The 12,563-nt window shown below is 43.1% G+C and overlaps 1 protein-coding gene across 1 annotated transcript in view; it reads right to left on the reverse strand.

Annotated features, from left to right (window-relative positions):
• Positions 1-2,974: 2,974 nt before the first annotated feature.
• The window catches only part of ADAMTS12 (ADAM metallopeptidase with thrombospondin type 1 motif 12), a 392,100-nt gene continuing 382,511 nt past the window's right edge, over positions 2,975-12,563 (reverse strand). The window contains exons 20-21 of the mRNA XM_004385253.1: positions 11,557-11,716; positions 2,975-3,153 (exon numbers count right to left, since the gene is read on the reverse strand). Coding sequence (XP_004385310.1) covers positions 2,975-3,153; positions 11,557-11,716 — 339 coding nt within the window. The remainder of the gene's footprint in view (positions 3,154-11,556; positions 11,717-12,563) is intronic.

Genomic DNA, 12,563 nt, shown 5'->3' on the forward strand with positions numbered 1-12,563 from the left:
ATACTGGGGTACATACCAAGGCACCCCTAAGGATGCTGGGGGTGGGGGACTGGCAAAGCAGCACAGAGAGGCAGAGAGGGCATTTGTTGGGCGTCCTCTCAGGTTGCCAGTGCCAGGACCTGTCAAAACACTGATGGCTCATAGCTGAGTGGTTGTCAAGGCAACATCCAGGGTGCCAGACAACTCCTACAGCAAGGGCTGTCTTTATCCTGGAGCCAGAATGGCCGATGCCACAGAACTGTCTCACAACAGAGCCTCAGTATAGGAAGTGAATGGCCATGACATATAATTAAGGACCAACTTTCTGCCTTAGAGGAACTGGAGAAAGGCCTAGAATGAAGCACCTGGCCAGACCTTCCTCACATGTCTACCACCTAATCCACCATGCGAGTCATAAATAACAGGATCCACTTTATCTATTGAGAGTCTAGCCTAGTTGAGTTTGTTGAGGTCAGTGGGAATCTGGGTTTGTTCCTGAGATTTGGAAGCCTGGCCATTCCCATGTCTCTGATGACATATATTTGACCCTATGGTAGTACAGTACCAGGTTAAATTAAATCAATCCAGTTCAGTAAATTAATCCCCCTGAAAGCCTATACTTCAGGGACAATCTTTGCAAATTGCTTCATTAGAAAAAATCAGGTTCTCATCGACTCCTGTCATTAACAATTTAAATACCTTTTCCTCTCTAAAACTATGTTTCACTAGAGATTGTCAGTAGCTAGCAATGTTTACACTTAAAGACAGAGAATACAAGAATGTAATTATTGTCTAGAAATAAATCCCCTGGCTTTAAAAGGATAAACATTTCTACTTTAATCTTGTTTCTGGTCTACCTTGAATTTCATCCCAACCCCAGGGTTTCATTTTCCACAGGAATTTATCAGAGTAATACACATTAATGGCTTGGAAAAAAATAAAAATAAAAAGAACATAATATAAAATTGAAGCTAATGGTATCCAAGCAATAGAATTGGCATTGCCAGCAACACCGTTAGACATTTAACAGAGGACGTATATGTAGAGTCTCACATATACATACCCACTTGTACATCTTATGTTTATATTAGTTCTGCCACCATCTAGATATTAGCACCATTTTCCAATAGCACCATTCTGCTGAACAGATAGATAATAAAAAGGGCGTATGGGACATTGTGCTCCATGATGAACATGAAGTGCACCTGTGGATGGGTACGAATACATACATGCTGTCCATTACATGCAGGCCACACCCCTGCCTTCCCCTCTGTCAATAGTTGGTCCAGAAGGCTTTCTCCTCTAGGGTGTCAGACCCCTCTACTTAGCCACCCTCTCTCTCCAGGTTCAGTTTATGTTAGAACTTCCCCTTAGAAACCAGTTTGCCTGGAAATTTGCCCTGAATTTGAGACCACAGCCTACCCTAACTTCTGATGGATGGTAGGACATCCAGAATAGGCATTCCGACTTTTGTTTCAGGTTTGCAGACTTCCCTGACTTGCCTGTTGATCACAAGGAAGAAAAAACAAAACAAAACAAAAAAACAACCCTTAAAAGTAACTACTGGGTGAACTGAGTACTAGATTATCTTTACTTCATTTTTTAGAAGCTTTTTTCTCTAGACTAGAAGTTTGTACAAAGTTTTTGTATTTAACACAACTTACTAGGTTCTTTGAAACCATTCAATCTACAGCCCCATTTTCCAACCTAGGGGGTGAGAGGGAGGAGGGAAGATTGCAGCTTTGGATCTGGCTATCGTAGTTTGAGTATAAAACCCCTGCAGCAAAATGACGGTCAGACTTGAGTTAGCGGCTCAGGAAGGGAATCTGCAGGAGAGGGACCGCAGACAGGATGACTCATTCCTTCTTCTGGGAAGAAATAGGCATTTACCAGGAAAGTAGGAAGAATAAGACCCCACGTTCCCTTTTTTACACTAGCAGGAAACTGGTAACTGTTCATTTAAATTTTTAAATTTAAAGATTTTAAATTTAAATTTAAAAATTATTCAAGTTTTGAAAATGCTATTTAATTTAAATAAATTTGATTCATTTTTTTAACTGAAAATTTTAATTAAATGGAAATTTAAAATATTTTTAATTTAAAATTTTAAATTAACTTTTTTAAAGAAATTATTCTCAAGTCAGAAATGATTTTGTGTAACTAACCTAAATCCCTTAGGCTGCAGTTTAAACTATTTCCTCTTATTCTAGTATCTCAAAATAGGCCCAAATCCCAAAAAAACCCATTGCTATTGAGTCGATTCCAACCAGGAGCAGCTTGTGGATTTGAACTGTCAACCTTTTGGTTAACAGCCCGCTACTTAACCACTGTGCCACCAGGACCCCAATGTAGGCCCAGGACTCTAAAAAGCCCAGATATGGGGTCCTACAGGGATTGAGAGATTGACTAAAGGGCATAACCAGGACTCTCCCTTCCTTCCCTAGTTGAATACAGGGTGAAGAAAGAGTCCCTCTGTCTGGTTGAATTAAAGGAATGCTCCTAAAAGCTCCCTCATGATAATTTTAAACAGCAGCTGCCCTGGGCAAACGGAAAAAAAAAAAAAAAAAAAGCTGATTTCAACAAGGTAATTTAAGAAGATTATTTGTTTCCTAGATAAGTGTGGCTCTGTCTCCTGATACTCTTGAGGTAGACTGGGGAAAATCTGGTCTCTCTGTTTTTAATCTTTTAGGGGAAAAATAGGGACATCTCTTCACAGCCCTGCTTCGTCTAGCACCTTTCTCAGGAACTGGTCCCCGGAGACACCTGATTCTCCCAGATATTTCACCTTCACTTTAGAGCACAGCAGTGTTATAGTCCCATACCTCCTGTGAGGGCATTTTGAGGATAACGGAACACAATGGAATCTGTTTCTTATGACCCAGACTTAGACCTGAAATACATAAACCGAAACCTCAAGGAAGCGGCCTCTGGAGCTAGAATGTGCTGTGGTCAGCAGCTGCTGCGGTGGATGGTGGAGGGTGGCTTCCTTCTGGACTTAGAGTGATTTGGGGCTTTTGAGTGACTGCTGCTTTCTTGGCCTTCGGGCATGAACGATGTGAGTCTGGGGACATGAGAGGCAGCACTGAGCCCTCACAGTGGGCATGGAGCATTTCTTCATGATTTTTAGTGTCTGGCAGAAACTGGCTGACAGCTTGTCCTTGGTGCAAAGTAAATCTGTGGGAGGAGAAGAAACAAGAAAAAGCAAAAAGTTATACTTTGTAGGAGAAAGGGTACAACTTCTATTAATGTAAGACTTTATATGCCTACCAAGAACGGCTCCATAACAATTCATAATAATAGTTGATATCTATGGAACATTTATGTATCAGGCACTGTGCAAAGTGCTCAGGTTAAGCTGAACTGTTAATCACAATTTTCCACTCCCACGTAGTAGCGTTACACATCCACACACTTCCCATGGCTGCCTGGCAGGTAGAAGATACTCCTCCATCCCTTGACTTTGGGCTCAGCCAAATGACGTGCTTTGGACAATGGGATGTTAACAGACATGATCCCCACAGAGCCTTGAACTGTGCTTCTACCGTCCTATGAAAAGAACCTGCCTTGTGCCACCACTGGCCCACAGAGGACAAAAGATACATGGAGCAGACCTAGATCCAGTCTACAGCTCGGAGCCAAGGCCAACTGAGCCAGGCTAGATCAGTCAAAGCCCAGCTCACCTGCAGATGCTGAGCAAAAACACATAATTGTTGTTTCAAGCCTCTGTTATGGATGGAATTGTGTCTCCAAAAAGTTAAGTGAAAGTCCTGACCTCTATACCTGTGAATGCGATCCTGTTTGGAAATAGGGGGTTTCTTTTATTATGCTAATGAGGCCATACCAGAACAGGGTGGGTCTTTAAACCTAATCACCTCTGATGGTGTCTTATAAAAACAGCAGAATAGACACAGAGAAACCCTCACAGGGGGAAGACTCATGTGAAGACAGAGGTAGCATGGTGAAGGATAAAAAGATGCATAAAGTGTCACCACTGCCCCCCAGAAACATACCGTATAGATGAAGGCATAAGACATACACCAATAGCTCTCACAGAAAGTATACTGATAGTTAAGAAAACCAAACTAAATCAGTTGCCATTGAGTTGATTCCAACTCATGGCAAACCCATGTGTGTCAGAGTAGAACTGTGCTCCATGGAATTTTCAGTGGCTTTTTTTTAAAAAATAAATTGTCAGGCTGTTCTTCTGAGGAGCCCCTGGGTACACTCTGAACTGCCAACCTTTTGGTTAGCAGTGAGTATGTAGAATGTTTGTGCCACTCAGGAACTCCATACAGTTAGTTACCTGGGTTCTAATCCTTGTTCCGCTCTAACTAGCTATGGCTAACTAAGTCCCTTAATTTCTTTGGTCCTTGCTTTCCTCATATATGAAGGGGACTAGATGGCTTAGGGACGTCCCTACCATACAATCAATGGATGGTGCTGAGACTGTACTGGCCCACACATCCCTGGTCTGGAAGAAATTCAGTGAGGCCCAGACAACAGATTTTTCTTCTGGAAAGTGAAATTGTTTCAAACTTTGCTTGAGTGCCTCTCATGGCTCTGGTTGCCTTTCTTTCTCCTTTACAGAGAAAAGATTTTCGAACAGTCCTGAAAAAAAAGCATCTTCAAAAACAGGCCCCTGTCCCTTGTAAATAGGTCGGTAAAAGTAGAAATCGAAGTACTTTCCTTTTTACCTAGAACCTGTGACAGTGTCTCCACCCCCGCCCCCCAATACCCTCCCAGTGCTTTTTTTCATCTTCTGGTCATTAAGGCAAAAAATACTTTGTGTCTCCTCAGAACTCATCCTTCCCTTGACTGCGCCTTGTTTTTGTGAAGAGATAAATGCCCTCTTTTGGTTGCCAGAATCCCATTTAGTGCGCAAGCTTCAATGCACTTAGGAATAGGTAAACTGTGATCCTCCTAGCATCTAAAGCTCAGTGTTTCCTTCTTCAGACCTCTTCTTTAAGAATATTTCCTTCTTCAAACCTCTTTTTTAAGCCTATTATAAAATCAATCTCTCTTAAAATCTCATAAGAAACTTTCTTGCACTCTCTGAAGTTCCAGAGAGAGTACATGTTTCGACCAAGTATCCCTATCATGGAATATTCCTCTGAGCTCTTCATCTCCCTTGACCCCACCAGAGCAGTTGACACTCGCTATGGAGCCTGGGCCATGAATCATATCGGCTTCTGTTCAAGTCAAGACTTCCTTGCCAGAGTTCCAGCTTTGGAGCAGGGCTCAGCGTGCAAGGTCAGGTATCCCAGGGCTGCCCCAATTTCTTCATCAGCCTCCCCCTAAGCCCTTGTGGTTGGTGGATGAAGGTGCCTTTTGGGTAGCTCTTTGCCCACATTCTATCTGCCCTGAGAATGTGAGCAAGTGCCCTGGGGCTGTGGCAAGAAAGGAAAAAGAGAGTGGTGGAAGTGTGAAAGCTAGGCTTGCAGCCCCTTCTCCTCCACAAAGTTTCTTTCAGCCCTGCTGACCCACATAGTCCTCTTCTGTGCCAGTCTCCAAACTTGCATTATCCTGGTTACACTTGCTCAACATGGTGCCATGCTCTGTCCTGAACTGTCTCCTACAGGGTGTGCCAGCCTTTTCTGCTAAGGGCTAAAGTGTGATCTCTCTAGGGGGTGTCTCCCATCATAAAAAGTCTTCTTAGACACCCCCAAGTCTTTAACCTCCCAAATGGCAATAAGAATAACAATGACATTGTTGTTGTTAGGTGTCATTGAGTCAGTTCTGACTCATAGTGACCCTTTGTACAACAGAGCAAAACAATGCCCAGTCCTGTGCCATCCTCACAATCGTTGCCATGCTTGAGCTCACTGTTGCAGCCACTGTGTCAGTCCATCTCGTTGAAGATCTTCCTCTTTTTTGATGACCCTCTACCAAGTATGATGTCCTTCTCCAGGGACTGGTCCCTCCTGATCACATGTCTAAAGTATGTGAGACAAAGTCTCACCATCCCCCCTTCTAAGGAGCATTCTGGCTGTACTTCTTCCAAGACAGATTTGTTCATTCTTCTGGCAGTCCGTGGTATATTCAATATTCTTCGCCAACACCATAATTCAAAGGCTTCAATTCTTCTTTGGTCTTCCTTATTCGTTGTCCAGCTTTCCCATGCATATGAGGTGACTGGAATACCTCATGGCAATTTAATAAGCACTTACCATGTAGTAGGCAATGTGCTTGACATATATTATTTTATTTGATCCTCATAGAAATTTACTTCTAGGTCCTTCTACTTTACTCCTTCAAGACTAAAACAAAACTGAGGGTTCCAGAGATGCTTAGTAGCTGGCCCAACATCACATAGCTGGTATGGAATTTAAATCCTGTCTCAATGCTTCTCACGCTCTGCCACCAAGAGAAGGAAACTCATGCACTGGTGATGGAGGATGACAGGATCACACGGACAGGTCCTCCTTACCCAGAACATTTTAACTCGTTCAATATAGAGGCCCCCACTTGCCAGGTTAGGTTAACAACTAAATGACTGAAAGAGGCTCAACCCAGCCTGGGGTCCTTGCCCAATCCTGGGAACCATGAGATCCCTAACCCTGATTTTCAATGGTCCTCAGAGCTCGGGATACATGCTGGGTGCTGGGGTCCTCAGCGTTTGAGAGTAGGGTCACGGAAGGAAGGATGGAGCACGGTGGTAGCCTATATTGGGAGCCTATGTTCCAGGCCTGTGTTTAGCAGCTCCTTTAGACAATGGCTATGAGCCAAGCATCATGGCAGGGCTCAATTCCAACAGCTCTCTTCATTATTTTATAACAATGAAGGCTTCTTGTGTTCATCAGCCAAGTGGATTCCGGCCCTAAAGTACATACAATGCTCATAATTAGGAGCAACTTGGAGAGGAGAGCCCAATTTGCCTCTGCCTGCTCAATAGAAACCATTCTTGGAAATTTAAAGGGACAGTTATAAGCCTGCTCCTTGCTGCGGGCTGTGTCTAGATTGAAGGGATAATGTTTTGCCCACAAAACAAACCTGAAAAACAAGGTCAATATTGTTGACAATTAAAGTTTCCATAAGACTTTGAGGCCTTTCCAAGTCCTCTGAGGCAGGGGCTGTGTCTTATTCATTTCTGTCTCCTTACTTCGTGTTAGCACATGCCTGGGACATATCTTATGATCAATTATGTTTGTTGAATAAGTGAATAGATGAAATCTGGAAAAATATTCTTCAGCTGAGAATTTACTGACTCCAACGTTCATTTGAATCAACAATGGGTCTAGGTACAATCTCTATTAATTTCCCTATTTTTTTTCCTTTCTTTCTCTACCTCTCACCGAATAAATAAAGAAAACAACACCAGGAATGGTGTGCATAAGGTTTTTGTTTTTGTTTTTTTAAATCAATATGAATGCAAAGTCTAAAACATAGCCGATATTCAGTAAATATTTCTGGAAAATTTGCTCGATGTTTTCTTTTAACCCCCAAACCAAACCAAACCAGTTGTCATCGAGTTGCCATGCGTTACAGAGTAGAACTGCTCCATAGGGTTCTCTTGGCTGTAACTCTATGGAAGCAAGATTGCCAGGCCTTTCATCTGCAGTGCCACTGGGTGGGTTTGAACAATCAACCTTTAGGTTAGTAGTCGAGCGCAAACCCAACTACTTGGAAAAGGGTTTTGCAGCCCCTACTATGGAAATAAGGAGTGCTGATGATCCAACAGTTAAACGCTTAGCTGCTAACCAAGAGGTTGGAGGTTCAAACCCACCTAGAGGCTCTGTGGGAAAAACCTGGCCATCTGCTCCCATAAAGATTACAGCCTAGAAAACACTACGGGGCAGTTCTACTCTGTCACATGGGGTCGCCATGAGTCAAAATCAACTTGATGGCATGTAACAACAACAACTATGGAAATGGTAGTTCCAAATTAGATTTTAAGTTATTAAAAATTCAGATGGTACCTAAAAGAACTAAGATAACCTAGAGGAAATCAAATCTTATATGAATTTCATAGTCTTACAAGATGGACTTAGGGGGTATTTTTATTGTGATGCTGGCTGAGAAGAAGCTGGACATTGAATGATTTATTTTTAAAGCATTTTAGAGGGGACAGGGTCAGGGTGGGTAATAGGCTCCTTAAATCAAGGAATTTCTTGAAGCTGTTCTTTCATATTGCTTCTATATGAGTTAGAATGGCTCTACCTTCATGAGAAGCTAGTAATTAACTGGGTTTTTTTTTTTTACCCTGGTAATTGCCAGTGAGTGGAATTCATGGTCATTTACATCAGTTGCCAGCCAACTATTAGTCACCATGTCTTCAGTGTGAGATTTAAAAATGAAAAATACCAAGGATGCATTTAACCCAGTTTTGATTCTTGAAGATTGCACTGTCTAGCAATAGGACAGTTAAAGATACTCTACATAGAATTAAAAAAAAATAAAATCCCATAAGGTTAGGCATGGTCAACCAAGACTAGGCTGCTGCTTCAGCAATATGAGGAGCAACACAACACAGAAAGGATTACATAGCTTCAACATTTTTTAAGCATCATCTCATAGAAGGTGCTGAGATGAAATGAAAGGAAAAGGATTTGAAATGTGGTTTAGAACAAGGGTGCTTCTCAACTTGTCACATACATCTGAATCACCAGGACCTTGCCTAAATGCAGGTTTTGATTCAGTAGGTCTGGGATGAGGCCCAAGATTCTGGTTCTAACAAGCTCCCAGGTGATGCTGATACAGCTGGTCTGGGGACCACACTTTGAGTAACAAGAGTCTGGAAGAGTAAAAATTAATAACCATCTTTGAAAATGAGCCCTAGGTGGCTACTTTTGGTGTTCCAAGTAGGCCAATGATAGTTCACCTCTCACTGAGGCTCTCTAATGGCTGAGGACTGTGGGACTGTGAAAGCCCAGCTCACCGGCCTTAGGACAGGACAACTCTTAGGCATAACTGACACTCCAGAGTTCCCCTGCAATTTCTACTATCTGATATTATTATATAACTGTGTTTTTGTTTTCTTTAGCTTGTTCATTGTCAACCTCCCCTTTAGAATACAAGTTCTATTGGTGCAGGGACTGCTCTCACTCAGGCACACAGAGCAGTGCCTGCACATGGTAGATGCCTCATAAATGTTTGTGGAATGAATGAAGCAGGTGTGTGAGCAGCAAAGACCAGAAGCCTAACTTGTATTTTTGTCATTTGGGGTGACTGTCCCCACCTGCCCACCTGGATCACAGGAGAACTAAGTCTGGCAAGGCATTTCCTCGAAGGTAGTTTGACTCTTCCAGTAGTAGAATTCCTGAATTTTTAAATATCTACCATCTCCAATGGGGCCAGGTTTTATGTATACATAAAATAATATGTAAGTTTTCCTTCCTTGCCCCATACGTGACTAACCCTGGGCTGTCCTCACTAATTTACCAGCCCGTCTGGCACCTTTCTGGAGTTGGGTTAGGTTGTAGGAAGTAAATTAACAGATGTTTGGATAATAAATCCCAGCTCCCATCTGTGAGCTCTAGCACCTGGGTCGAATGCCCCCAGGAAATTCCTTAGCTTGTTTCTAGTATTTGGCAAAACTAAGACTGAGTCTGTGCTGCTCTTTCTGCCCAGTACGTGCTGGTAGAGATGCCACAAAAAGCACCAGAATGGTTCAAAGAGCAATGAAAGGGGAGAAGAAAGGAAAGCAAAGGATCTGGAAAGTTCACAAACTGATTACAGAATCATTCGAACAGCTTAAACCCCGAATGCTAGCTGGATAAATGTCTCCAAGGCCACATAAAACCCACTGAAACGAAACCCACTGCTGGAGTCGATTCCCACACATAGCGACCGTATAGGACAGAGTAGAACTGCCCCATAGGGTTTCTAAGGCTGTAAATCTTTACGGAAGCAGGCTGCCACATCTTTCTCCCATGGAGTGGCTGGTGGGTTTGAACTGCCGACCTTTTGGTTAGCAGCCCAGTGCTTTAACTACTGCACCACCAAAGCTCCTATGGTCACATGGGTGTGTATATATGATAGCAAGCGTGGAAAAAAGTCTGGTTGTTTACCCTTCTAGAAAATTTTCTTTCTCTACCTTGGCATGGTTTAGTAAACATTTTTGTAAAGAGTAAACTAGTAAATATTTTAGGTTTTGTGGGCCAATAGGCCACATACTCTTCCACTGAAGCGTGAAAGCAGCCATAGACGGTACATAAACAAATGACCATGGCTGTATTTATGGGCTGTACAAAATAGTGGCTGGACCGGATTGGGCCCACTGGCCACAGTTTGCCAACCCCTGGCTTAGATGATAAATTGCTTAAGGAACCAGTTGAAAATCAGCGGCCATCGAGTTGACTTCGGCTCACGGTCATGCCATGTGCATCACAGAAGAACTGTGCTCTGTAGGTTTTCAATGGTTGATTTTTCAGAGACAGCTCTCCAGGCCTTTCTTCCGAGGTGCATCTGGGGGGATGTAAATCTCTAACCTTCTGGTTAGCAGCCAATTATGTTAATAATTTGCACCACCCAGGGAGTCCTATTGAAGGGACAGCAGGGCTCAATGGAAAGAGGGTGGGTTTTGGGTCCAAAGTGACCTGGAACTGAGTTACAGTGTTACCACTTAGAACTGTGTGGCTCTCTCCATCACAGTTTAAAAACAAACAAACAAAAAACCCACTGCCATCGAGTCAATTCCGACTCATAGCAACCCTATAGGACACAGTAGAACTGCCCCATAGGGTTCCCCATAGGGTTTCCGAGGAGCGGCTGGTGGAGTCAAACTTCACCCTCTTGGTTAGCAGCCTAGCACTTACCCACTGTGCCACCAGGGCTCTAAAAAATGGAAGAAACAACCACCAGCCTTACAGCCTCGCTGTAAGGACTGATTACAACGCCTCTGGTGGTGCAACTGCTATTATCACTCTCAGCACAACTCTGCATTTGTGAAACCACAGTCTAGAGCAGCAGTTGAGCCACTGGGTAGGTTCGAACCGACAGCCTTTTGGTTGGCAGCCAAGCACTTAACCGTTTGTGCCACCAGGGCTCCTTAAATTTTTACGTGTGGTAATTTTATGCCTAAAGCAATCTGACAATAGGTTATACTTCAAAAATCAAATAAAAAAAAGAAAGAACTTGTGCTAAAATGTGAAGGACACAACTTACATGTTCAAAGTGTTCTTACGATTCTAGAAGCTGGTTAATATTTCTCATTGCACTGGGAATGAACTGGAATGGATTCTGAATTTTGCTCTTTTTGGTATTCACTGAGGGCAGAATGAAAGCAAATGAACTTCAACTGATAGAGAGGACAATTCCACACTTGACTGGGTTTCTAAGAAAGGCTAGAGAATCTCTCAGCGAAATCTTTGAAGAAATAGAAGTGATTCTCATCCATGTGATGTCAGTATGCATGTGCTTTGACACGGGAAACCCGGTGATATAATCCCTTAAGGAATTAGAGTCAAATGGTTAAAAGGCATATCAGATGGCTGGCTCCCACAGGAGCTGGCTGGCCTCTTCAGCATTAATATTCTCTGCTCAGTAAAGGTAATGTAAAACTATCCACAAGTTGAGTCCTGTGAAACGACTTATTTGTGAAAAGCTCTCTTCCCACCCGGAGCAAACCCTTTCACTCACTGGCAGCCTTCCTGCAGGTTTGCTGGTTACATTTTCGGAATTCTGGAGGTTTGGGTTCGTGATCACACAGACACCGGCCTTGGTCTTCAGTTTTATTGTCCTCTGAGGAGACACAATGGACAGTCCTCTTCTGAAGGCCACCTCCACAGGAAGTGGTACACTGAAAGAAAGAGGGACACAAGAGAGTCAGAATTCTTTTCTGGGTCAGGTTACCAGCAGAACACCTCTAACCCCACTGTGGTCAAATATGGGGAAGATTCAATTACCAGAAACCTCCTTGAAAGAGTCAGTAAACAGAATAAGGGCACTAATAATTTGGAAATGTGAATTTAAGAAGAATCCTGTCTTATATGACTGTGGATTGAATTTGGCCTGATTTATTATCATGTTCTCTAAAGAGCGTGCCCTTCTTGGAGAATGAAGAAAACTAAAGACACAAGGGAAAGATTAGTCCAAAGCACTAACGGACTACAGCCACCACGGCCTCCACCAGTCTGAGTCCAGTACAACTAGATGGTGCCTGGCTACCACCACTGACTGCTGTGACAGGGATCACAATAGAGGGTCCCGGACAGAGCTGGAGAAAAATATAGAACAAGATTCTGACTCACAAAAAAGGCCAGACTTACTGGCCTGAAAGATTGGGGAAACCCTGAGAGTATGGCCCCCAGATACCCTTTTAGCTCAGTAATGAAGTCACTCCCGAGGTTCACCCTTCAGCCAAAGATTAGACAGGCCCATAAAACAAAACGAGACTAATGGGGCACAGCAGCCCAGGGGCAACGACTAAAAGGCAGGAGGGGACAGGAAAGCTAGTAATAGGGAACCCAAGGTCAAGAAGGGAGAGTGTTGACAAGTCGTGGGGTTGTCAACCTATGTCATAAAACAATATGCATACTAACTGTTTAATGAGAAGCTAGTTTGTTCTGTAAACCTCACCTAAAGTACAAAAAATTTTTTTTTCCCAAATTTGAGAATGGCCTACTTCCCTCCCCCGCCCCGCCCAT

Source organism: Trichechus manatus, unplaced genomic scaffold (assembly GCF_000243295.1).
Source record: "Trichechus manatus latirostris isolate Lorelei unplaced genomic scaffold, TriManLat1.0 scaffold00135, whole genome shotgun sequence".
Taxonomy (NCBI): Eukaryota; Metazoa; Chordata; class Mammalia; order Sirenia; family Trichechidae; genus Trichechus; species Trichechus manatus.